At 44.0% G+C, this 24,505-nt stretch overlaps 1 protein-coding gene across 2 annotated transcripts in view; it reads right to left on the bottom strand.

Annotated features, from left to right (window-relative positions):
• Positions 1–12,180: 12,180 nt before the first annotated feature.
• Positions 12,181–24,505, bottom strand: part of PRODH (proline dehydrogenase 1) — a 166,484-nt gene continuing 154,159 nt past the window's right edge. The window contains exons 13-14 of one of the 2 annotated variants that reach the window (XM_077294972.1): positions 13,795–13,883; positions 12,181–12,703 (exon numbers count right to left, since the gene is read on the bottom strand). In XM_077294972.1, the coding sequence (XP_077151087.1) occupies positions 12,513–12,703; positions 13,795–13,883 (280 nt within the window). In that variant the 3' untranslated portion in view covers positions 12,181–12,512. The remainder of the gene's footprint in view (positions 12,704–13,794; positions 13,884–24,505) is intronic. The other variant, XM_077294963.1, reaches the window with a different exon arrangement.

Genomic DNA, 24,505 nt, shown 5'->3' with positions numbered 1-24,505 from the left:
TTCCGATCTCGCTCTAGTGACAAAAGTAAGGATGGAATGTTGTGCTTACATTGGGGATCCGGTAGGGTGCTCACCCAGTAATCAACATTTGTAACAATCCTGCCAACTAAGAAGTCCTCGCACAGGCACAACATGATTTGCCTCATGTGTGCCAGGCTACCAAGAGGCAATGATAGCCTGTCCTCAGTGGGAGGTGTATAGTCTGTGTCCTCTGCATTGTCTCTATCCTTCCAGGCATGCTCCAGTGATGCCGTTTGCTGCTTTGAGTGCCACCCTGCTGTGAACACAGTTGTTCCTCATCATCCAAAAGTGTCTCCTGGCTGAACATTTGTGTACTGGACACTGTTTGTACAAGACAACATCTTCCAAGACATGTGGACAGCTGGCCTGATAATGATGTGAATGTTTCCTGTTCCTCCTACTTTTTCTCCTGTGCCACCACCTCAACCATCATCGCCTGAAGCTTTTTTTCCTAAGAGGCAGAGAGCTGTTATAGTAACATTGATGGTAGCATCATCAGCACAGGCCATGTTTGTGGATTATTCGAAACAGCGCAACACTTCACACATGAAAGCCCACTTTGTTTGTTTTAAAGTGGTGTTTTGCAGAGCGACTCATCCATGGTTGCTGCAGCTGAAACTACACTATCATGTGCTACTGCTCGCACAATCTCTCCAGCATATGCAAGGCGGAGGTCCACCTTTTGGGTCCGTCGCATATGAGGCGGGGAGCAGGAAATCAGAAGTGACACTACACCGCAGACAGGTGAGCAGCAGCAGGGTGAGAACGCCAAAAGCGCGCACAGATGGTCCGCACTTTCTGACCAGAAGAGGAGACAGTGGAGAAAGCAAAGTATGTGAAGGAGTCAACATGGAAAGAGAAAAGGCTAGAGGCTGGCCGTGGAGCACAGTACCAGCCAACTTAATGGCTAGGGACTGGCCTCAATGCTTTTGCACCCTTCTCACTACATTGCTGTGCAGCTGGGGCAGTGTGACCACCACCTCTTGCTCCAAATTGCTTAATTTGTGGGATCTAGGATCTCATCATCCCCCACTGCATCATCACACCTCTCCAGTCTGTCCGTAACTCTACTGCCCAACTAATCCACTTCTGTCCTCACTACTCCTCTGCTTCTCCCCTCTACAAATCCCTTCATTGTCTCTCAATTCCACAGCATATCCACTTCAAGCTAATAACACTGACCTACAAAACTGTACGTAATGAGATGATTGGAAGCATAAGCCTAATATTTGGATTAAGGGCCAGTTTATGTAGTTTTTTTTCAGATGTTTAAGAAAAATATAAAAATTAACATTTCAACAGTACATTCATCATAAAAACCTGGTTTAAACAGAACATTTTCTGATTACATATTCCCTTTAAGACCGAATCTAAGGCATCACACAATCTGTTCATGACAAATTGAATACTTTTTATGAAAACACAGCACTTAAGACAAAGTTTTTATTTTTTTAATTAAAGATAAAAGCATTACATTTATATATAAAATAAATTCTTTGCCATTACATCAATGCAGTAGACTCTTCTCTATGGAAAAGAACAGCAGAAGTACACAATAATACTTGACTATAATTTAGACATCAGACACAAAATGCCAAATCTGTCATGGAAGATGCATAGAGTTTTTAACAAAGCAGTAACATTTGGTTTTGTAAGCCCTATTACTCACTAGACTGAGGTCTACAGTACATCTCCATTAGGCACAGCATACCATCATATAAGAAATCATGTGGGGCCCGTCCTGTTTGAAGATTTTCGCCTCTATTGTGGAGTTCAGTACCACAATTAGCAGTCCTCCCGTATTAGTTCTTGGAGGTTTGTTTGCTTACTGTATACAACAACTTCCACATCACTCCTATATTATTTTTGCATGTTTGGACTTATGCACAGACCCTTCCTACAGAAAGCAAATTGTTTTGCACGCACTGCAAAAACTACAGTAAATTTAAGAAACATTGTTTTGGTTTAAAAATACCAAAAGGATAAAAAAAACTTTGGAGTCATTTTTTCATATATCAAAATCCAGATATCTGCCCCAGAGCTTATCCCACCTGTCTTCCAAACATGATAATGGTTACCTGGTCTTTTTTCTTAATGCTTATTTTGAAGCTGGATAGGAAACCTTTTTCTGTAGAGCCTGCTTAGAGTCATAGGGCCCCAGTAATCAAAGCTTCTTAAAACAGAATTTTGGAATCAGAGCTTTGAGAAGCTGCAAAATTTTTGCACAACTCAGAGTTGCTCCAAAATTGTGTCTTTTGGTGTTCACAACCAGTTTCTTCCAGCTCTGACAAAAAAAGGAAGAGTCATTGTGGAGTAGGGGTGTGATGCCACAGCTTGTCTAATGCATGACGATCTGTGGAGTTACCCAAGCCAGAAATTCACTTCAAAAACCTCACTTTAGTAAGGTACTGATGTGGCACACAGAGGCGCACGCCACTCGACAGATGCTCCAGATTAATGAAGGATTGTCTTCATGAATCTGGCCAAAAAAATGTAAAGGGGTTGTCCACTACTAGGACAACCCCTTCTTGAACTAAAGGTTTGGCTTTGATAAAATAAAAAAAGCTTATACTCACCGCTAGTGCCGTTCCAGCGGTGTCCACACTTGGTCTCGGAGCTTTTGTGCAGTGTTGTGACACGTGGTGCCCTGTGCCCAATCAGTGGTGGAGTCACTGTCTCCACCTTCTTAAGGTTTGAACATGAAGAGGAAGACAGATCAGCTGCGGAGACAGTGACACCAGCACCGATTGGGCACCGGGCTCCACGAGTCACAACACTGCGAGAGCACTCCGGGACCACAAGTGATGACACCGCTGGAACGGCGCCAGCATGGAATGTGTATAGGCTTTTTTTTTTTTATTTTATTTTATTGGGGCCAAACATTTACTTCAAGAAAGGGTTGGCCTGGTAGTAGACAACCCCTTTAAAATGGCATATTTTAGTTACTACTGGATAGTAAAGGTTACTATAAAGTAACTGATTAAGATCTGTAATTACCAAATTAAGATTAAAAAAAAAACAAAAAAAAAACAGACAACAGGCATTTCAGGTCAAGAAAGCTACAGAAGTGAACAGCGGCATTAGGCTGGAGACACAAGCTTGTAATTTTTTAAAATGTTTTTTTACTGTACATTTCCCATTTTCTTTTCAATCCACTCTGAGTTTAACTCAAAAACCAGCATTAAAAAGGGAGATGGACTTTTAGGTAGTAGCCACCAGCTGGAGCACTACTGAAAGACTCCTAGCATCATTTTGGACTTATTGGAGTCATAGGATTGGTGCGAAACTGAGCCTCACAGCCTTTGAACAAGAAAAGTGGACCTACAGACTCTTATACAGCGACAGGTTGGCATTTCCACTATGTTTCTAGAGTACTTTATTGATCCTGTGAGGTCTAGAATACTTGGATACACAGTGCTACGTATATAGGTGTAATAATTAGCGATGAGCGAGTATACTCGTTGCTCGGGTGATCTCAGAGTATTTGTTAGTGCTCGGAGATTTAGTTATTGTTGACTCATACTGTGCAGCTATAGAGAACAGCAAGATTATTTGGAGTTCCAGAGGAACCAGTGTTTCCAATATATTTCCAAGATGGTAACATAGCACAAACATGCTCAGGAGTGCTGTCTACATCAGTCCATGTGCCCTATAGGTCTCACATTTCCACATCATCAATATTAGCACATTTAGGGACTCCGAATCTGCTTGATCTGGTAACATACATTTAATTATCGAAGTGATAAGTTGTAGACGGACGCTATACCTTGACCCATATTAGGGCTGTTGCCAAGAATGAGGCCCCATCTTGCAACCTGCAGAATGAAGGAGTGCATGCACAAATAGGTCATATCAAACAATATAGACAAAAGGTGCTAAATAAGGCAAAGACACCACTACTTGAAACAGACAAGACATAAAAATCAGTAGGAACACACAATTTCTAAAAGGTGCTTTATGCTTAAATATGATCTGATATAATAAAATAAAACGCTCTAACTTTCATATATAGTATTTAAAATGGCCAGTGCCATAGGAGAAATTTCTGTACAAGTTTATGGTTGTCGCCAGTTTTGACAGACACTCAAATTGGAATAGACTTGTACCTTGAAATCCAATAGAAAGTTCATTTAAGAACATTACGCGTAAATAATAACATTGCAGTAAGACATTTTATATAATCCAATACAACCCTATGAGATTATTATTTGTAACAGGTCTGTAACAATGGCAAAGGCCTGTGTCCTAGCTAGAAAGCAGTATTATCTTTCCAGAGGACTATGCGTAACAAAAATAAATATCACTATATATATCCCACCACCTGCAAGCTTACCCTCAACATTTTTTTTTATCTCGATTTCAGATTTACTTTTTGACTTAAAAAGAGAATAAACTTGCCATGTTGGCTAGCACTTTTAACATCATGAATACCAGAGTACTTTTATACTGGGAAACTTTGATGTTAAACTATTTTCCACCCCAAAGCTTTTGTGGCATAACAACTAGATTGGTAAGGGTATGTGCAGATTTTGCTGTGGATTCACAGCAGTTTTCCCTGAGTTTACAGTACCATGTAAATCTATGGAAAACAAAATTCGCAGTGCACATGCTGCGGAAAAAAAAGTGCGGAAACATAGCGTTGTATATTCCACAGCATGTCCATTTTGTGCGGATTCCGCAGAGGTTTACACCTGCTCCATAATAGGAGTCCGCAGAAAATCTGCAAAAAAATCGCGGTAAATCCGTGGCAATTCCGCAGTGCGGTTTACCAAAATCAGTTTGGAAAAATCCGCAGCGTGTGCACATAGCCTTAGACCATTACCAAAGGGTTTTGGGTCCAACAGAGAGATGGCAGCACAGCACTTTAAAATCCAATGGAAGCACAGAAAAAAAATGTGGTGCACGTTTCTTTATCTCCAATTTATGCTTATGGGTCAAAAGTGACAACACGGCCTCCAAGCCACACATTAGCATCAGATTTTTTTTTTTTAGATTTATATCTAGTAGCTTTGCTAAAAAAGTCTAAAGGATTTTAATATTAAAAGGGATTCAATCACTAGTTTGCGAATTCTAAAACGTATGCATATGTAAGACTGACTTTTTGAATTTTGGCTCCAACTTCAATGGACATTTTTTAATTATGTATGGACAATTGTTTTTACACCAAAATTGCCTTCCGTCAACCTCTAACAGCTTGATGTCATCTTCAAATTGAAGCATTAAAAGGAACTTGCAGATCTTATTACGATGTGGAACTAAATACTTAAAGGGAACCTATCAAACTCACCCCAACATCCATTAAAATGACTTTGTAGTCCTTTAAAAGATAAGCCAGTTCCCGTGATAACCCACAAAGCGCTGCTTCAGTGGAGGAGAAATACTCAAGCTACTTACCAGGTAGCGGTGTTTTTCAGGAGTCCATGACAGCACTAACGAGAGAGAGGGGATCCGCCCTTCAGGGACAGGAAACCTACAGAGATAAAAGGGCGGCACCTCTCTCCCGCATCAGTTGGATTACAGAGCATGAGAGGACCTCCATTGATTAGTAACACATAAATATCTAACACAATTCACCTTGTGACTAAAATTTTAGAAAATTTATATATAAAAATATACTTAATGTGGTGAAAGCCATACCAGTGGAAAAGGGAGGGAATATAGGAGTGCTGTCATGGACTCCTGAAAAACACCGCTACCTGGTAAGTAGCTTGAGTATTTATTCAGTCGTCATGACAGCACTAACGAGAGAATTACAGAGAAAAGAGTATTAGGGCGGGACTACTGCTTCCAGCACCCTTCTACCAAATGTGAGATCGCTGGAGCCACCAAGATCTAATCTATAATGATTAAGGAAAGTAGACGGAGATGACCATGTGGCCGCCTTACATATATCCTCAATCGACACCTCCGACCTCTCCGCCCAGGAAGTCGCCATGGCACGGGTGGAATGAGCTCTTACGCCTTCCGGGACTTGTAGGCCACCTGCTGAATAAGCCAAAGAAATTGCCTCCCTAATCCATCTACCTAAGGTGTTCTTGGATACTCTAAACCCTTTCCTGACTCCCTGATAGGATATAAACAAGGAATTATCTTTTTCCAGGGATCTGTTAAAGAAATATATTTAAGAAGGCATCTTTTGACATCTAATGTATGGAGCTTGAGTTCCTTTGGGTTTTTAGGATTAGGACAAAAAGTGGGGAGATTTATCTCCTGAAGCCTGTGGAACTTTGATGCTACCTTCGGAAGATAGAGGGGATCGGTTCTTAATACTACCCTATCTTCTCTAATCTGCATATATGGAGTCAGTCTAGAGAGGGCCTGTAAATCACTAACTCTCCTAGCCGACGTAAGAGCAACCAAGAGAGCTGTTTTTAAGGACAGGATCTTTATAGAAGCAGATTCTAAAGGCTCAAAGGGGGGTTCCGTTAACGCTGAGAGGACCAGGTTTAAGTCCCATGGGGCTAGTCTTTCCTTAACGATGGGTCTTGACCTAGCTGCCGCTTTAATAAAACGAGCAATCCAATAATTTTTAGCTAACCCACAATTATACAATGCACCTATGGCTGACACCTGGACCCTAAGGGTGCTTGTAGCTAGCCCCATCTCTAGACCTCTCTGCAGGAACTCCAAGATTTTAGGAATATTAGCTTTCTGACCCATCACTGATCCTGAAACCGACATGAATTTTCTCCAGATTCTAACATAAATGTTTGTCGTGGAATTTTTCCTGCTCTTTAATAGAGTGTTAATGAGTCCATCTGAAAATCCCTTTTTCTTTAGTAATGACCCTTCAAATCCCACGCCGTCAAGTGTAAATTGGCCACTTGTGGATGGAGAATTGGACCCTGTGAAAGGAGGTCTGGGAGCTCTGGGAGAATCCACGGTTGAGAAATGGACATTTTCCTCAGCCAAGGAAACCACGGCCTCTTGGGCCAGAACGGCGCTATCAGAATTACATGAGCTTTGTCCTCCCGAATCTTCCTTAGAACAATCGGGATCAAGTTCAACGGGGGAAAGGCGTAGGGTATTTTGAAGTGCCAAGGAATTAGGAAGGCATCCACCGCCTCCGGATTGTCTCTGGGGTTTAGGGAACAAAACCGAAGACATTTTTTGTTTTCTTTGTTGGCGAAGAGGTCTATCTGCGGGCACCCCCAACGATGGGTGATCTGATCGAAGATGATCTGATTGAGCACCCAATCTCCTTGCCCGATCTTCCTGCGACTTAGAAAGTCGGCTACGACGTTGTGTTTCCCTTTTATATGCAGTGAAGTGAGCGACCGTAGATGATTTTCGGCTATCTGTAAGATACGACCCGATACCTCCATTAAAGATCTCGATCGGGTTCCCCCTTGGTGGTTAATGTAAGCTACCGTTACCGGATTGTCTGAGAATAGCCTGACGTGATGGCCCTGCAAGGATATAAGTAAATGGCTCAGAGCTCGCTCTACGGCTAATAATTCTTTAAGGTTAGATGACATATTCTGTTCGGAGTGTGACCAGACCCCCTGGACCCACCATTCGCCCATATGCGCCCCCCATCCCGTGGGACTAGCATCTGTGGTTATTACACGCGATATGTGGTTTATCCAGGGAACCCCATTACGCAGGTTTGGAGTGTGTAACCACCAACGTAAGGACTGAATAGTGGAATCAGACAAGGAAAAAGAACTATCCAAGCGACCCCCCAACAGACGAGTGTGGTGCAAAACCTCCCACTGTAGGACCCTGGTGTGGTACTGGGACCAAAGTACTGCCGGGATACAAGACGTGAGTGAGCCTAACAGTGACATTGCTCCCCTCAATGTTATTAACGGATTATTAATCACTAAGTATCTGTCGTTGGATTTTTTCCAACTTAACGACAGGTAGACGGCATTCCTGTAACCTTGAGTCCAATATGAGACCCAGGAATTCTTGAACCTCTAGAGGCTGCAACCGCGATTTTTTAAAATTAATTATCCACCCCAACCTTTGCAAGGCTGCAATTACTTTCAACACCAAAGGGAAGTGCTCTGTACTGGAAGTGTTTGACTGATTCCCCTAAAAGGACTGCAACTCTTAAATAACGCTGGTGGTCTACGTGTATGGGGACATGGTAATATGCGTCTTTAAGATCTAAGACGACCATAAAACACCTGTCAAACAACAACTTTATTGCGGTTTTTACCGACTCCATTTTAAATGACGGGATCCACAAAAACCTATTTAGGCCCTTAAGGTTTATGATTGTGCGAAAGGTATTATCCGGTTTTTTAATCAAAAAGAGGGGAGAATAGAATCCTTTACCCCTTTGTACTTCAGGAACCTCCACCAAAACACCTTTCTGTTGGAGATCCTGGACCTCGGTCTCTAACGCCAGTTGTTCTGCGGGAGAAGAACGTATCGGTGTTATAAGAAATCTGTCCTTAGGCATGATCTGAAAGTCAAATTTTAGCCCAACTTCAATAATATTTAGGACCCACGGGCTATTGGAGATATTGCGCCACTCCGGATAGAAGGCTAGAAGCCTGCCTCCTACCCGGTCCGCCAGTCATTGTGGCTTCCTGTTGTCTCGAAAGGAATGAAACATATAGCCTCTACCTTTCTTTTTATTGGCGTCATATCTGGGTTTATCTCTATTTGATCTTGTTCGGTCAAACCACCTCCTATTAGTGCCACGCCTGTAAGTGGGTCTACCAAGGTAGGGAAAACGTTTCTTACTGTCCCCCGCTTTTTCCAATAATTCGTCTAACACTGGACCGAATAAGTGCGCCCCTTCGCACGGAATGTTGCATAATTTAGATCTGGCCTGCATGTCCCCTTGCCAACATTTCAGCCAGATTGCTCTACGGGCTGAATTAGAAAGAGCGGCCGATCTGGCTGCCAACTTGACTGAGTCCGCTGAAGCATCAGCCAGATACGCCACAGCGCCCTGAATCATAGAGAGGGAGGATAACATTTCGTCTCTCGGGGTTTTGTTTTTTAGCTGATCCTCCAGGCTATCTAACCACACCATCAGAGCGTGCAGTGCAGGTGGCAGCAATTGATGGTCTAAGAGCCCCTGCTGAAGTTTCCCAGGCTCCCTTGAGAAACACATCTGCCCTCCTGTCCAGTGGGTCTTTTAAAGTTCCCAGATCCTCAAACGGTAGAGAGGATTTCTTGGAAGCCTTGGCTACAGCTGCATCGAGCTTCGGGGCTTTATCCCACGTCGCCGATGCGGACTCTTCGAATGGATACTTCCGTTTAAAGGATGGAGGAAGAGAACCTTTCCTTTCCGTTTTTTTCCATTCTCTGGAAATTAGGGCGCTAACTTTCTCTACCACCGGAAAGCATCTGCGGGATTTACGGTCCAGACCTTTGAACATGACATCTTGCATGGACTTTTCTGGCGGGGTCTGCTCAATTCCAATTGTGTTATTTACCGCTTTTACGAGACGGTCTATGCGGTCAAAAGAAAAACAAGAATGTCCGTACTCAGTGTCCGAGGAGGATACCGATGTGTGAGAAGCTTCTGACTTTAGATCTCCTAAGTCACTGTCCTCACGTGAACTTGGGGATCCAGGGTCTATTATTTTAGACCCCCTACTATGAGATTGAGATCTTGAAGAACTTCTAATCTCTTGTCTAACAATTTGTCTTAGACTAGTAGTGAAATCTGGTGTCTCCTCCGTTATTAGACGCTGGATACACGGACCACATAGTTTAACGTATTCGTCTGGGAGAGGAATACCACATTCTGCACATTCCTTGTGCTTGGACTTAGAGGACCGCTTTTTTCCCTGATGTAAGAAAGGGAAATAAGGGGAGACACAATCACTAAGTGAACTTTCACGAGGATCACTTACCCCTATAGTGTCTGAGTGGTACCGAAGATTGCGGGGGGACCCTCTCCACCAAAGCAATATCCATCCGGTTTGAGGACTTTCCGGCTTTAGAAGATTGATCAGTTCTACCTCCAGGACGACCACTAGAACGTCGCTGGGTGTTTGCTGCATGGGGCTTCTCCAGGGGTTGACACTGTTGCTCAGAAGGCAACGGATCCTGCTCCTGAGACTCCATTGTAACAATGGATATGAAGCATGAGGCAGCCACCAGTGAATCATTAAGAAGCCGGCCCCCTAAAGGTACCTCCCCCAGATGGGGGACAGCCGGCCATTCCTGGTGAACTGCCTGGTACAACACAGCCTGTGGGAGGCCCCTCGCCCGCCAAAAGCACTTACACTGTCAGCCAGGAAGCACCGCCGCAATTTTCAAACGAAAAAACCCCACGCAGTCTATTCAGGGGAGACCGACGGGCGCCGCCATGTTTTTTCACCAGTGAGACGCACTGCGCCTGCGCCGGGCGTCATCGCATGCTGCCGCACTAAGCCCCGCCCCTTCACACGCGTCACCTCCGGTGCGCCGCTTCCGGGACGCCGAACACAGCGACTGTGCCGCCTAGAACGCCGGTGCCAGAGAGGAAGCGCTAGCGCTGCCGTACCCCAGAGCCGACCGCAAGGTCACCGTTCTCTTTCATGTCGCCGATGCGATGTGCCCGCCAAGGGGACCACCACCAGAGGGGCACCCAAATTACCGACGGCGTTCGCAGTTCAGGAGGGCCTCCCACATAGTACTTACCTGTACCCGGCGATGGGACACCGCTCGAGACAGCACTCCCCCTGAAGGCTGCTCCTGCCGTGCTGCTGCCTACCCCCACAGCCCTCTGTGGTGCGGCACTTCCAGCGTCGCGATCAACACCGGGGAAGGGGCCATCCCGCCTCCAGGATCGGTGAGTCGGACCTGGGTCAAAAAACACTTCCTTCTTCGCCTTTCTTCTAAAGGCCTCTGTAGAGTCCCCTGTCAGGGACAGGAAACCAACTGATGCGGGAGAGAGGTGCCGCCCTTTTATCTCTGTAGGTTTCCTGTCCCTGAAGGGCGGATCCCCTCTCTCTCGTTAGTGCTGTCATGACGACTGAATAAATTGTGTTTTTTTAAGTTTGGCTGGGAAGTGCATTGAGGTATGATTATGCACTTACAGCTCCTTCAAATGAATTATTCTAGGGCTAGCAGCACCCTTCCCCTGCCTGCCAGATCAGATGCCAGTGTACCATAGCAATCAGTCAAGGAAGGAGCTTCCAAGTCCTGGAATACAGCAGTGGCTAGGGAACTGTAAGTGCATCATCATAGCCCCAATGCACTTCCAGACAACCTCAACACAATTTCTGCCAGAAGTAGCAGTGGGACAAACTGGCTTATCTTTTAAATGGCTCTACAGTCACATGGTTGTGGGTAAGTTAAAGTTTCTGAAATGTTCAGAAACTTAAAGTGAACGTGACAGCAGATTTATGTTGCTCCAACTAAAGGTAGCATGAATCGCACATGTGTATAGGGAGTGAAAAAGCTATTGAGGACTTGCCTTTTGGACTACACAGCTTTTGAAAGTGTTTTTTTACTAAAAAGCATTTCAGCATTGATCATGCATATTGCAGCCATCATCTGATTTATGCTGCCTGTGATGGAGAAAGCATGAATCTCACATCAGCTTCGCTTTAATAGCATTAATTGCCTTCAAGACTTTGAATATTTTCACGAAAACTATATTATGAGGTGCATGGTTCAAATTTCTACAATATTTATATCTCCTTTAGAATTTACTTCCAAGGAAATTTCCAGGCAGGCTGCCGATATGACAGAAATCGGTGCCTAGCAAGGCCCTTATAAGAATAATGTTCCAGCTGCAATCGGATTGCAGCACAGTGAAATTAAATGGCATAAATCTTGTATAAATGCATGCTGTTTGCAGGGTATGTGATGCACATATTATGTGACCCATTAGGTCTCGGACGATAAAATGAAATTTATGGAAGAAATACTTCAAAATATCCCTTCCACAATGTTTTATATATAGGACATTTGGTTGTGTACACCACTATGTTGTACAATAGTCCACTAACCAATATTCTGCTGATGTCTGCATTCTCTAACTACATAACAAATTTCCTTACATTGCTATCTTCCATTAACTCCTCGAGAATGGTAGGCATGAAATCTCACAAGTGTCAGCTCGTAAGACACAGCTATTTTGCTATAAATCAACTATCTGAAAATCAAAAAGTGCTATCAGTTCCTTCACCCCACACCACTTACATATCACCCACTATGGTGCTACATGTAATATAATATAATATAATATAATATATATTTATTTTTTTTAAATATGCTTTTAATCCAGTTTTATAGGATTTGGTTAAACTTGACATCTCGACTTATACATAGAAACATCCATATAAAATCCTGGCAATTGTGTTTTGAGCAGATGGGGGCAGATCAGGTTTTCAATTGTAAATGATATTGTCTAATGTACAAGTAAAGGCTTCCTAAATCCTAAAGTTCAAAACTGCATTACACTAACGACAAACAGCAAGCAGTCATATGCTATTCAATAGGAAAGCGATTTGCATTGCTGATGGTTGTAGATAATTTGTCACATATAGGTCAGGTTTGTGAGTTGCATCTCAGGTCAAGAGGTCCACCTAGAACCTGGGTGTGTAGAAAAGGTTGCCAGTCAGCAGACGTCTCTTGAACTCCCTCAAGAGAAGCTCCCGCTCTCTGGTAGCTCCTTTCATGATGCCTCGGTTCTCTTGTGCTCTTCTAGACAGGTAAGGTAGAACTTCGTTGACAGGTCCATAGGGAACATACTTATATACAGGATAGCCTGCTTGTCCTGTCATAGAAAGGAGCACAAGAAATAACTAATACACATACCAAATTCAGAAGGATACATTTACATTAGAATGCTTCAGAAAGAAAATACTTCCAGCAATATCACTTGGTATAATAAACTGCACTTTAGCTGCACAGCTTTAATGTAATATTTTTTTAGAAGCTGGAAAGGACAATAAAGAAAATGCAGACAGAATATTAGAAGAAAGGGGGTTAAGGGTAGGTACGTCATCTCTTATATAACCTTCTTAGTTTTTCAAATTGAAGACAGTTCCTTAAGTTGGCAGAAGTTCCTGAAAAGTACATTTTTTTTTTGGTGGTAGACTTGCCACAGCCCTTTTACACCTTTCTTTAATAGTATGCCAGTACAAATAGTGAGCGGAGCATGGAAGCCGCCAGAAGAATGTCGAGATAACTTTAGTCAATTTATGCTTTAGACAGTTGAATAGGTTAAAAAAAGATCAAAGATATAGGACATATTAACAAGAAGTTTGGATATGTTCATTCTTTTGTTTAGAGTTTTTTTATTTTATTTTTTTATTTTTTAAGGCGGGTTCCTGAGCAGACCCACCTGAAAAAGAGGTCATGTGCACATATCCTTAACTTCGCAACCAAATTCTAACAAAGTCAAGTACATGTATAATAAGGTACTGGAAATATGGGTAAGGAATGGATTTATGTAACGTAGTAAAATATTCAGGGTTGAAAGGTCGTGTAAAAATGAACACTCAAACGTTGAATTTCGTTTTAAAAGGGGTTGTCAAAGGTGTATTTGTTTTTTATCCAGCTCTGGAAACAATGTCTGGGCCACCCTAGACTAGCAGAGCTCATCAGATAGCAACCGACAACATGCGTGTCTAGTCACCTGACGCACACTGCTAAGTTCTGGTGAGAGTGCAGGCATAGCTCCCGAACCAGTGTAGACCTCCAGAGTAGCCCGCGCTGGTTCCATGAGGGTGAACAAAGGAAATTAGGCTTACATTTGTTGTTTTAAAAACAATTCTACCTTTAAAAAATAAAAAGTAACTAAAAATGTAAAAGCAATACAGAACCCCTTCAAGTTTAATTAAGGAAATCTACGTTAATACTCACCGAGAGGAAAACTGATCTGGTCACACATGCCCAGCAACTGTCCAAAGTATACTTTTTTCTCTTTAGGAAAAATGCCCAATTCATGCATTCTGCTGAGAAAAAAAAAATCATCAATCATTGGGAAATAAAGCATAATTCTGTCCTACCTATTATATATATATATATATATATATATATATATATATATATATATATATATATATATATATATATATATATATATATATATATATATATATATAAAAACCATGTTGCTTTAATTAGACAATTAGATCATTATATCGTTCTATATTAAAACCTTTACATTAAAACTAGGACTTAGTCTACGTTCACATTAGCGTCGGGCGCCGCAGCGTAGCCGCATGCATCATGCGCCCCTATATTTAACATGGGGGCGCATGGACATGCGTTGCACTTGCGTTTTGCGATGCATGCGTCCCTGCGGCGCACGCGTCATGGCGCAGAGGACGCAACAAGTTGCATTTTTTGTGCGTCCAAAATCAAGCAAAAAAAGGACGCATGCGTCGCAAAACGCAGCGTTCTGCATGCGTTTTGCTGTGTTTTTGTTTGCGTTGTGCGTTGCGTCGCCGACGCTGCGGCGCACAACGCAAATGTGAACGTAGCCTTATTCCTTATTCTGAGGGCGGACCTTTAATTACTCCATGTCTGGACTACTTTATAAAAAATAAACAGCAAATTGCTTAGTTCAGGATAATTCACCATGAAGGTTACCATTGATGTTCTTAATACCATTGTGGTGATCTAGTGGACATTTTTCCCTTACATTTACAGAAAGGAAAATTCAGCTGTTTTAGGACAGGAAAAATATGTATATTTGCACCGCATTAGCCAGTAGATAGAAAAATATAAAAATTTGAGAGTCCTCAGTGGCTGATACCATCTTTTCGGTTAGCCATTAAAAGGTAACAAATTGCAAGCTTTCGAGACTACTCCGGTCCCTTCATCAGTCATAGAAGCCTTGTGCTTCCACTGAGCCCTTGCTGTCAGGTGGGAACGCAGTCAGTAGTGGGTCTACCAGCATGCGCTTGTATTCCCACATTTTCACATTCCACTCCGGTGACGGAAGTAATAATGGTATGTTGTCCTTGTAGCAGGGATCCAGCAGGGTCGTCACCTAATAATCAGCACTGGTAACATTACGGGCAATTCGTCAGTAGTTTTGCGGGCACAGCAGCATAAATTGGATCATGTGGGCCAGGCTGCCCGGAGGCAACGACAAGCTATCCTCAGTGGGAGGTGTGTCGCCTGGGTCCTCTGTATCCCCCCAGCCATGCTCCTGTTGCCTGTGAGCCGCTTTGAGTGCCACCTTGCTGTGAACACACTATCTCCTTCTCCAAAACTGTTCCCTGGCTGTTGGTACAGAAACCCACTCTCCCAGCCGTGTGTGCAAAATGTTTGAGGGCATTATAAGAGATGACATCCAGGAATATATTGCAGAGAATATTATTCTTTATGAAACCATGCTGGTTGTCAGTTATTATAAGTTATGTCTAACTAATATGTTGGGTTTCTATGAGGAGGTAAGTGCAAATCTGGATGTAGGTAATGCGGCTGATGTCATTTATCTGGACTTTGCAAAGTCATTTGATACTGTTCCACATAACAGCCTTATACTGAAGCTACAGAAGCAAGGACTGGGGGAAACTATATGTAGATGGGTAAGGCATTGGCTAAATGACAAATAAGAGTCGTCATATATGATACGTTCTCTAAATGGGATATAGTCAGCAGTGGGGTACCGCAGGGATCTGAATGAACAAAAACTTGGCAAATGAGATTTAATGTAGATAAATGTAGAGTAATGCACCTAGGACAGAGTAATCCTATAGCTGCATATACATTAAATGAGAGTATACGCAGAACTACAGATCAAGGGAAGGACTTCGGTATTCTCGTTACAAGTAAGCTGAGCAGCAGTACTACGTGTCAAGCAGCAGAGGCAAAAGCAAATAAGATTTTAGGATGTATAAAAACAGATAAATTCATGCTATCCCAATGTATTATTACCCCTTCATAAATCACTGGTGAGGCCACATCTACAATATGGGATCCAGTCTTGGGCTCCACATTTTAAAAAGGATATTCAGAAGTTAGAATCAGTTCAACGATGGGCAACCAGATTACTACAAGGGATGGAAGGCCTCTCATATGAGGAGAGGTTGGAAAAGTTGGACTTGTTTAGCTTAGAAAAAAGACACCTCAGAGGAGTCTCATTTACATGTATAAATATGTGAGGCCAGTACATAACACTGGCACATAACTTTCATTCCTAAGACCATACTAAGGACTAGGGGGCATTTATTACGAGTGGAAGAATGGGGATTCCGACAGCTAAACAGGAAAGGGTTCTTTACAGCTAGAGCAGTCAGACTGTGGAATGCCATGCCACAGGAGGTAGTAATGGCAGACACTATAACAGCTTTTTAAAAAAGGCTGGACGATTTCCTTGATACACATAACATTGTGGGATATAGCTAAATTAGTGACGAAATGTACAATTGCTAGAGAAAGGTTGAACTAGATGGACCTAGGCCTTTATTCAACATATGTAACTATGTAATGGTGTGAACGGTCCCTGTTCACACTCCCCCTGTGCCATCACTTCATCGTCGTCTGAAGCTTTTTTCTCAAAAAGCATAGAAGTGGGATAGTAACACCGATTATGGTGTGACGCCCAAGAGACCAAGGTACCCAGCACCAGACCAATGAGATCTGTCTCTTGAGGGGGATGTCACGAGTGGCTTGACCCGATGCTGTGGTCTCAGGCAGTGCACATTGTAAGGGATATTATGAAGGAACAGGCACTTACTTGATCAGCAGCAGGTCCTCTCAGCTGTGATGATCCCGATTCCGGATAGATGACTATTATCCAAATGAAAGACTGAAGCACCGAAACGTTTAACTAGTTTACGTCAACATAAAGGGATTTGCAATCGGTACTGTCACCGGAGTCTGTATGAAAACTCTGAATTATCTTGACCCTGTCAGGATTTCCATCTCTTATGCGCAATTTCTATACGGCCCTGCTGCTGTATGTGAACTGGCTGCCGACCCAATCCGTCCCATCTGGGTCTTGGTTCGACGGGCAACCCGAGTCCTTTTATCGGTTTACTCCCTCAGGGAGTACCACTGAACTCTCTGTCTGTTGCTGCGTCTGACCCTAGTGAAGCTGATATCACCTCACGTCTTTCCGGTTGTTATATTATATATAATCAATATAGTCACGGATCCGGTATCCGTCTCTGCGCCTATTCTGGATAACGATTAATGCTACCCGGTTCTCACAATGTCCTTTTTGCTCTATTCTCCTTTTCCTCAGTTGTATGACCTCTCACTACTAGCTCCTTAGCCCAACTGCCAGTCCTTTTCTCAGACCAGAATAGATCAAGGGGAGTCTCTGGAGCTCCCCCTTCTGGCCGGAGATGGTAGTGCAGTCTTGCTATTCTAGTATTTGTATTTGGTATCAATAACTATTTTTGTGGCAAATACCCCTAGGGGCGCCACATCCCCCCTTAGTTAAGAACAGTACTCCGGGACTGTGGGATGATAACATTTTGAAATAAGAATTGATATGTACAGAGTCTTAAAAATGAAAAGTTACAAAAACCACTCAAAGAAACCAAAAAAATGGAATTCTGTAAAAAGTCACTTCAAATAGCGTCCATTAATACAGTTTTATCCTTGAAGGTATTAGGAAGCAAATTTCACAAAGTAGTCTTTCCGGAGCTTTGATTTAGTGTTTCCGGGCTGATAAAAGTTCAAGAATATGCAAGAAGTTCATACAGGTAAGTCTCTGTAGGTACTGGGCTTAAACGTTACAAAACGATAACAATGACTATAGTCTTATAGTTGGTAATCCGGAACCTGGCTGGCAATTGACCCTGGGTACTACGCTGGGATCTACGTAATAGCGGTGTCTCTTTTTGTGGTGTACTTCTGTCTACTGCGGATATAGTATCTGCCCTCTCTGCTAAAGATAATTCCACCACTATGGGGTTGGCAAGTCCACCGTGAATGGGATCACTCTGATCAGGAATCTGTTCTTCCTGACCTGGAACCTCTTGTAGTACGGGGTCAGCCTCTTCCTGTCTTGGGACTTCTAATATTGGATTCGGTGTTGGATAAAAGGCCACCATGGGAACCACTACTGCACCATGGTATGTTAGTAGGGTTTTGGGAAAGTCTCCTATACAGGTGTGATACAGTTCCTCCTCTTTTTCCTTTACTGGTTGAACCTGTATAGGTTGAATAACTTCTGATTCTGGCTGGACAACTTCTGGCTCTTTCAACGTTTCCGGACATAATTTAAGATTGTCTCTTGACACTAGTACAGATGTTAAACCTCCGTTTTTGCTAATGAGACACATTTTAGGATTATCCATTCTTGTTGGTAAAAATGAGTAGGGTACGGCTTCCCATTGATTATCCAGTTTATTGGTTCGATGATTCCTCTTGAGTACTTGGTCACCCGGTCTTAATGGAGTTGCTAGAGCATTCTGGTTGAAAGTTCGCTCTTGTCTTTCTCTGGTTTGCTGGAGGCTTCTTTCCACACTCTCTTGCACTTGGCGATACTGCTTTTGCCGTATGACATCCCAATTGGAGTCTTGAACTTCTGCGTCTGGTTTCAGAATTCCCATTTCTAGATCGATTGGCAATTGGCCGGGTCTTGCACGCATAAGATAAGCTGGGGTGCAGTTGGTAGAGCTCACCGGGACATGATTATACAGATCCACCAAGTCAGGCAATTTCTCTGGCCATTGATTCCTTTCCGTTTCAGGTAAAGTCTTTAGTAGGTCTATCACAATATGGTTCATCTTCTCACATAAGCCGTTTGTTTGCGGATGATAGGCCGTCGTCCGGATCTTTTTGCAACCATACATATTACAGAATTCTCTGAAGATCTCTGATTCAAAGGCTGTACCCTGGTCAGTGAGAACCTGTTCCGGATATCCATGGGGTCTACAAAAGTACGTTTGGAACGCTTTGGCTGCTGTTTTTGCAGTTAGATCTTTTACAGGTACTACTACCAAGAAGTGCGAATAATGGTCCACGATGGTCAAGGCATAGACGTAACCGGACCGGCTCGGTGTCAACTTCATGTGGTCCATGGCTACCAGTTCAAGTGGTTGTTTGGTGATTATGGGCTGCAGTGGTGCTCTTTGGCTCTTTTGATCGTTCCTTCTGAGGTTGCACGGGCCACAGTTTCTACACCACTGTTCGATTGATTTTCTCATCCCGACCCAATAAAATCTTTCTCTCAGAAGTACTTCTAGCTTTTTCCAACCAAAGTGACCAGCCTCGAGGACCATCTTCACATCTTGTTTAGGCACGATAATCTGCCAAACCAATTCATGTGTTTTCGGATTGGTGTATCTTCTACAAAGTTTCCCTTGATACAGGAACATTTTGCCTCTCTCTTTCCGGAGTTGATGCGTCTCTTCTGGGGCATTCTCATCGGGATATGCACTTTGCTCAGTCAATAGTTCCTTCACTAGCTTTACAGCCGGATTGCTATCTTGGGTGTCAGCCCATCTATGGTGTGCTAACGGATTAAAATTCACGTCTTGTTGTTTCTGATAGGTATTTGACTGACGATGTTTTGCCTTGGGCTGATGAAAAGCTGGTAGTTCAATTTCTTCAAGCTCCCCCGTTTCTTCTTCTACATCTCCCAAGTGTGGCATCCGGGATAGGGCATCGGCATTTCCATTCTTGCGACCTGCTCGATACTTGATCACGAAGTTGTAATTAGATAACCGGGCTATCCATCGCTGTTCTAACGCACCTAATTTAGCCGTGTCTAGGTGGGTCAATGGATTGTTGTCAGTATAGACAATAAATTCTGCACCGGTCAAATAGTGTTTGAAACGTTCAGTCACAGCCCAAACTACCGCCAGTAGCTCCAATTTGAAGAAACTATAATTTTCTGAATTTCTTTCAGTAGGCCGGAGTTTTCTACTTGCAAAGGCGATGACTTTCTCCCGACCTTCTTGCTTTTGTGACAGCACCGCTCCCAATCCCACATTACTGGCATCGGTGTAGAGGATGAAAGGTTGATGGTAATCCGGGTACGCCAGAACTTCTTCTCCGGTTAGTGCCTTCTTTAGTCGTTCAAAGGAGTCTTCTCTTTCGTCGTTCCACTGAAAAGGAGGGTTTCGGTTTGAAGGTTTCTTCGTCTGCCCTACCAAAGCATCTTGCAAGGGCGCTGCCAATTTGGTAAATCCTTTTATAAATCTACGATAGTAACCCACTAATCCCAAGAATTGCCTCACTTTTGCGTTGGTAGGTCTTGGCCAATCCCTTATGGCAGTTATTTTCTCGGGATCCGGTGCTACTCCCTCCGAACTCACGATGTGCCCTAAGTATTGTACCTTTGGCTTGAGAAGGTGACATTTGGATGGTTTGATTTTCATACCATACTTGGATAAGGCTTCGAACACCTCTGCCAGGTCTGTTAAGTGCTGTTCATAAGTCTTTGAGTAGACAATCACATCATCTAGGTACAGGAGGACGGTCTCGAAGTTTTTGTGTCCGAGGCAACATTCCATCAGTCGCTGGAAAGTACCAGATGCGTTGCAGAGTCCGAACGGCATGCGATTAAATTCGCTTAGACCCATTGGTGTGGTGAATGCCGTTTTTTCTTTATCTCTCTCAGCCACAGGGACTTGCCAATACCCGCTTGTTAAGTCTAAGGTGGAAAAATAATTAGCAGATTTCAAAGCAGTCAAGGACTCTTCTATCCTAGGCAAGGGATAGGCGTCTTTATGGGTGATATTAATCCGCCGGTAGTCTACGCACATTCTCATGGTTCCGTCCTTTTTTTTGACAATCACCAGAGGGGCCGCCCAAGGGCTACAACTATCTCTTATTACCCCGGCCTGTTTCATCTCTCTCAGCATGTCCTTCGCGCATTGATAGTGAGCTGGCGGTATGGGTCTATATCTTTCCTTTATCGGGGGATGGTCACCAGTGGGGATTGTATGTTCCACCCCTTCTATCCGTCCGAAGTCCAATGGGTGTTTACTGAAGACCTGTTCATATTCCGTCACTAATCTATACACCCCTTGTCTTTGATGGGTAGGTGTTGAATCTACACCCACGTCTAGCTGTTGGCACCAATCCTCCGATTCTCCATCTGAGCCGTTATTTTCCACCTGACAGGTCGATTCTAAGGGCTCAACGGTTGTGATGGCATTGTTGTCAACAGTATATAACTTTGCCACTGTAGCGTACCTTGGCAAAGTGACCTCTTCCTCTCCACAGTTCAAAAGTCGTACCGGCACCCTCGACCACCCCTCGTGCCGTGAGTATAGTGGGCCTGCTGTCGGTGTACGCTGGTTCTATTAAGGCTTGATAGTCTCGTCCTTTCGTACCAATGGCCGCTCTACACCATACCAGCATTTCTGTTTTTGGTGGGATTACAATAGACGTTGGATCACTCACCCTCACACTGCTGATTTCTCCACCTGCAACTTCTATCTGTTGCCTTAACATTAATACTTTTATTTCCCTCCGGAGAACTCTCTGCTGGCAGGATCGGGCAGTTTCAGCAATTTGTTGCAAGACAGAAATAACTTCGGAAAAGCAATTCTCTAACACATTCATCCCTATCAATACAGTTGGTTCACAGTTCTGCCGGTCAACATCAACGACAATTATACCCTGTTTCTTCAATTCTGCTTTACCAATCTTTATGGTCATCTCCCTGAATCCTAGTTTCGGTACCAACTGACCATTACTGGCCCATATATCTAGTTCAACATCAGAGGGTCCTTTAGCAATATCTACCTCAGCCCAGTACCCCTTATAAAGGATATATGGTATATATGAAATCTGGGAACCTGTATCCAGCAAAGCGTTGCGGGGAATTCCATCCAGCACGATTGGGATGATGGGTCGTCCTCCGATGTATCTGTCGTGCCAGGGTGTTGGGCCTTGAAAATTCATTCCTGCGAAGCGGCCCGCATTCCCAGGGGATTCCCGTTTAAATCACAATTTCGTGCAAAGTGGCCTGGCTGCTGGCAACGGCGGCAAATGGGCTGTCCATCCGGTTGGTAGCGGTCACGGGGCCGTCCTCTCCATGTCGGGTATCTCCGGGACCTCATCCATGGAACATCCTCTCTACGGTTTACCAACTCCATCTTGGGTTCTCTCATCTCCTGCATGGTTTTAGCCATTGAAGCAACAACATCAGTTAAAGAGTCAAGCTTTTGCTGAAGAGTCTCATTAGTAATGGGCCCCAGGGACTTAGCACTGGCACCGGACGTAGCCGATGTCACTGGCATTCCCCGTTGCTGAAGTGCATCTGCCATGGGTTGTGTGAGATCCTGATCCCGAGGTGCATCTGCCAGTTGGAGACGTATAGCGCTCTCCTTTAATTTGGCAAATGTCAATTCAGGGTTCTTAAAAACAAGCATGCTCACATGCCCCCGGTGAGAAGGGGTGTAGAGTCCCTCAATAAATTGATCTCTTAGCAGTTTATCGGCTCCTGTGTTAAATCACTTACACTGGCTGAACCCATTTTTAAGGGCTTCCTGCAGGTTTAAGGCAAAATCCCTCACGCCCTCATTAGCTTTTTGTTTGCAATTAAAGAATCGTACTTTAGCTTTGCTGCTGGCAGTGGTTTCAAATGTAGCTTTTAATCCAGCAAATATGCGTTCAACAGTATCTTTTAGATCAGTTGCCTATGCTGTGACTTCTCGCTTAGCATGGCCACTTAACTGCATCATCAGGAGACTAACACGCTGAGCTTCACCCACGGGGAACATATCAAAATGAGCCAGCATCTTTTCCCTGAAACAGTCAAGGGTATTAGGTTCACCTTCATACATTGGAAGCCACGGGCCACCCGGGGTATATGGCATCAACACCGGCATGATGGGCGCCACTCCTTGCACTGCTGCGCTGCCAGGCTCTCTATCGACACTCTGTCTTTCAGCTGCATTAACGTCGCCGGGTGCTGCGGCGTCTCCGTGCTGCGACATACTGTACCCCCTTAGTTAATCCAGACCCCTCCGGTCCCAGCTTCCGTCTAGATAATGTAGATTTGTTCCTCTGTGCAGCAGGATGACGATGACACGCCCCCTGCTGCCTCTAACTGCCGCACGCTCTGTGATGATGGATTTTGAAGTTTTTCAGTTAGACTGGGGCTTGGGTAATGACGTAGCTCGATTAACAGTTTTGTGCCTAACGGTTATGAGATGATCACATCAGGAGATGGCGGCCATTTTTACCCCATTATAACCAATGGAGAAAAGTCACTTTCAATAGTTTTCAATGGGGAATGGGATTTTCTTTAACAAAGTCAATTTCCAAGATTTTTCATCCAAATTTTCACAGTTTCAGACTCAAATTACGGCACACAATACCCGGTGTACGGGCTGGCCCAATCCTGTTTGTGACGCCAGTTATGACGCCCAAGAGACCAAGGTACCCAGCACCAGACCAATGAGATCTGTCTCTTGAGGGGGATGTCACGAGTGGCTTGGCCCGATGCTGTGGTCTCAGGCAGTGCACATTGTAAGGGATATTATGAAGGAACAGGCACTTACTTGATCAGCAGCAGGTCCTCTCAGCTGTGATGATCCCGATTCCGTATAGATGACTATTATCCAAATGAAAGACTGAAGCACCGAAACGTTTAACTAGTTTACTTCAACATAAAGGGATTTGCAATCGGTACTGTCACCGGAGTCTGTATGAAAACTCTGAATTATCTTGACCCTGTCAGAATTTCCATCTCTTATGCGCAATTTCTATACGGCCCTGCTGCTGTATGTGAACTGGCTGCCGACCCAATCCGTCCCATCTGGGTCTTGGTTCGACGGGCAACCCGAGTCCTTTTATCGGTTTACTCCCTCAGGGAGTACCACTGAACTCTCTGTCTGTTGCTGCGTCTGACCCTAGTGAAGCTGATCTCACCTCACGTCTTTCCGGTTGTTATATTATATATAATCAATATAGCCACGGATCCGGTATCAGTCTCTGCGCCTATTCTGGATAACGATTAATGCTACCCGGTTCTCACAATGTCCTTTTTGCTCTATTCTCTTTTTCCTCAGTTGTATGACCTCTCACTACTAGCTCCTTAGCCCAACTGCCAGTCCTTTTCTCAGACCAGAATAGATCAAGGGGAGTCTCTGGAGCTCCCCCTTCTGGCCGGAGATGGTAGTGCAGTCTTGCTATTCTAGTATTTGTATTTGGTATCAATAACTATTTTTGTGGCAAATACCCCTAGGGGCGCCACATCGGCATCATCAGCTCTTGCCATGTTCAAGGACTACTCGAAGCAACACGGCACACACGACGATGGTAGGATATGTGTCAAAAAGCTTTCCACCTCACGCCTAGCAGCTACTACATTTAACCAGATTGTGCCAGAGGGGCAGTGGACCCTGACGGCCAGCCCCCCTTTCCCAACTCCCGTGCTTGTCCGCTAGTGGGTCGAGGACCTCCCGCGATGTAGGCAGGTCTAAAGCCGCCTGACAGAAGCATAAGCCCCCATGATCTTGTTCCTCTCAGGGTTCTATTCCGGGGAAGAAGCCTGAGAAACCGCTGCCACACAAAAAATTACTGCAAATTACCGTATATACTTGAGTATAAGTCGACCTGAGTATAAGCTGAGGCACCTAATTTTGCCAGGAAAAACTGGGAAAACTTACTGACTCGAGTATAGGCTGGGTATGCATTGTCC

This window comes from Ranitomeya variabilis, chromosome 1, assembly GCF_051348905.1.
Source record: "Ranitomeya variabilis isolate aRanVar5 chromosome 1, aRanVar5.hap1, whole genome shotgun sequence".
Lineage (NCBI taxonomy): Eukaryota > Metazoa > Chordata > Amphibia > Anura > Dendrobatidae > Ranitomeya > Ranitomeya variabilis.
Note: the sequence above shows the minus strand (reverse complement) of the source record. Positions and strands in the feature narration are given on the sequence as shown.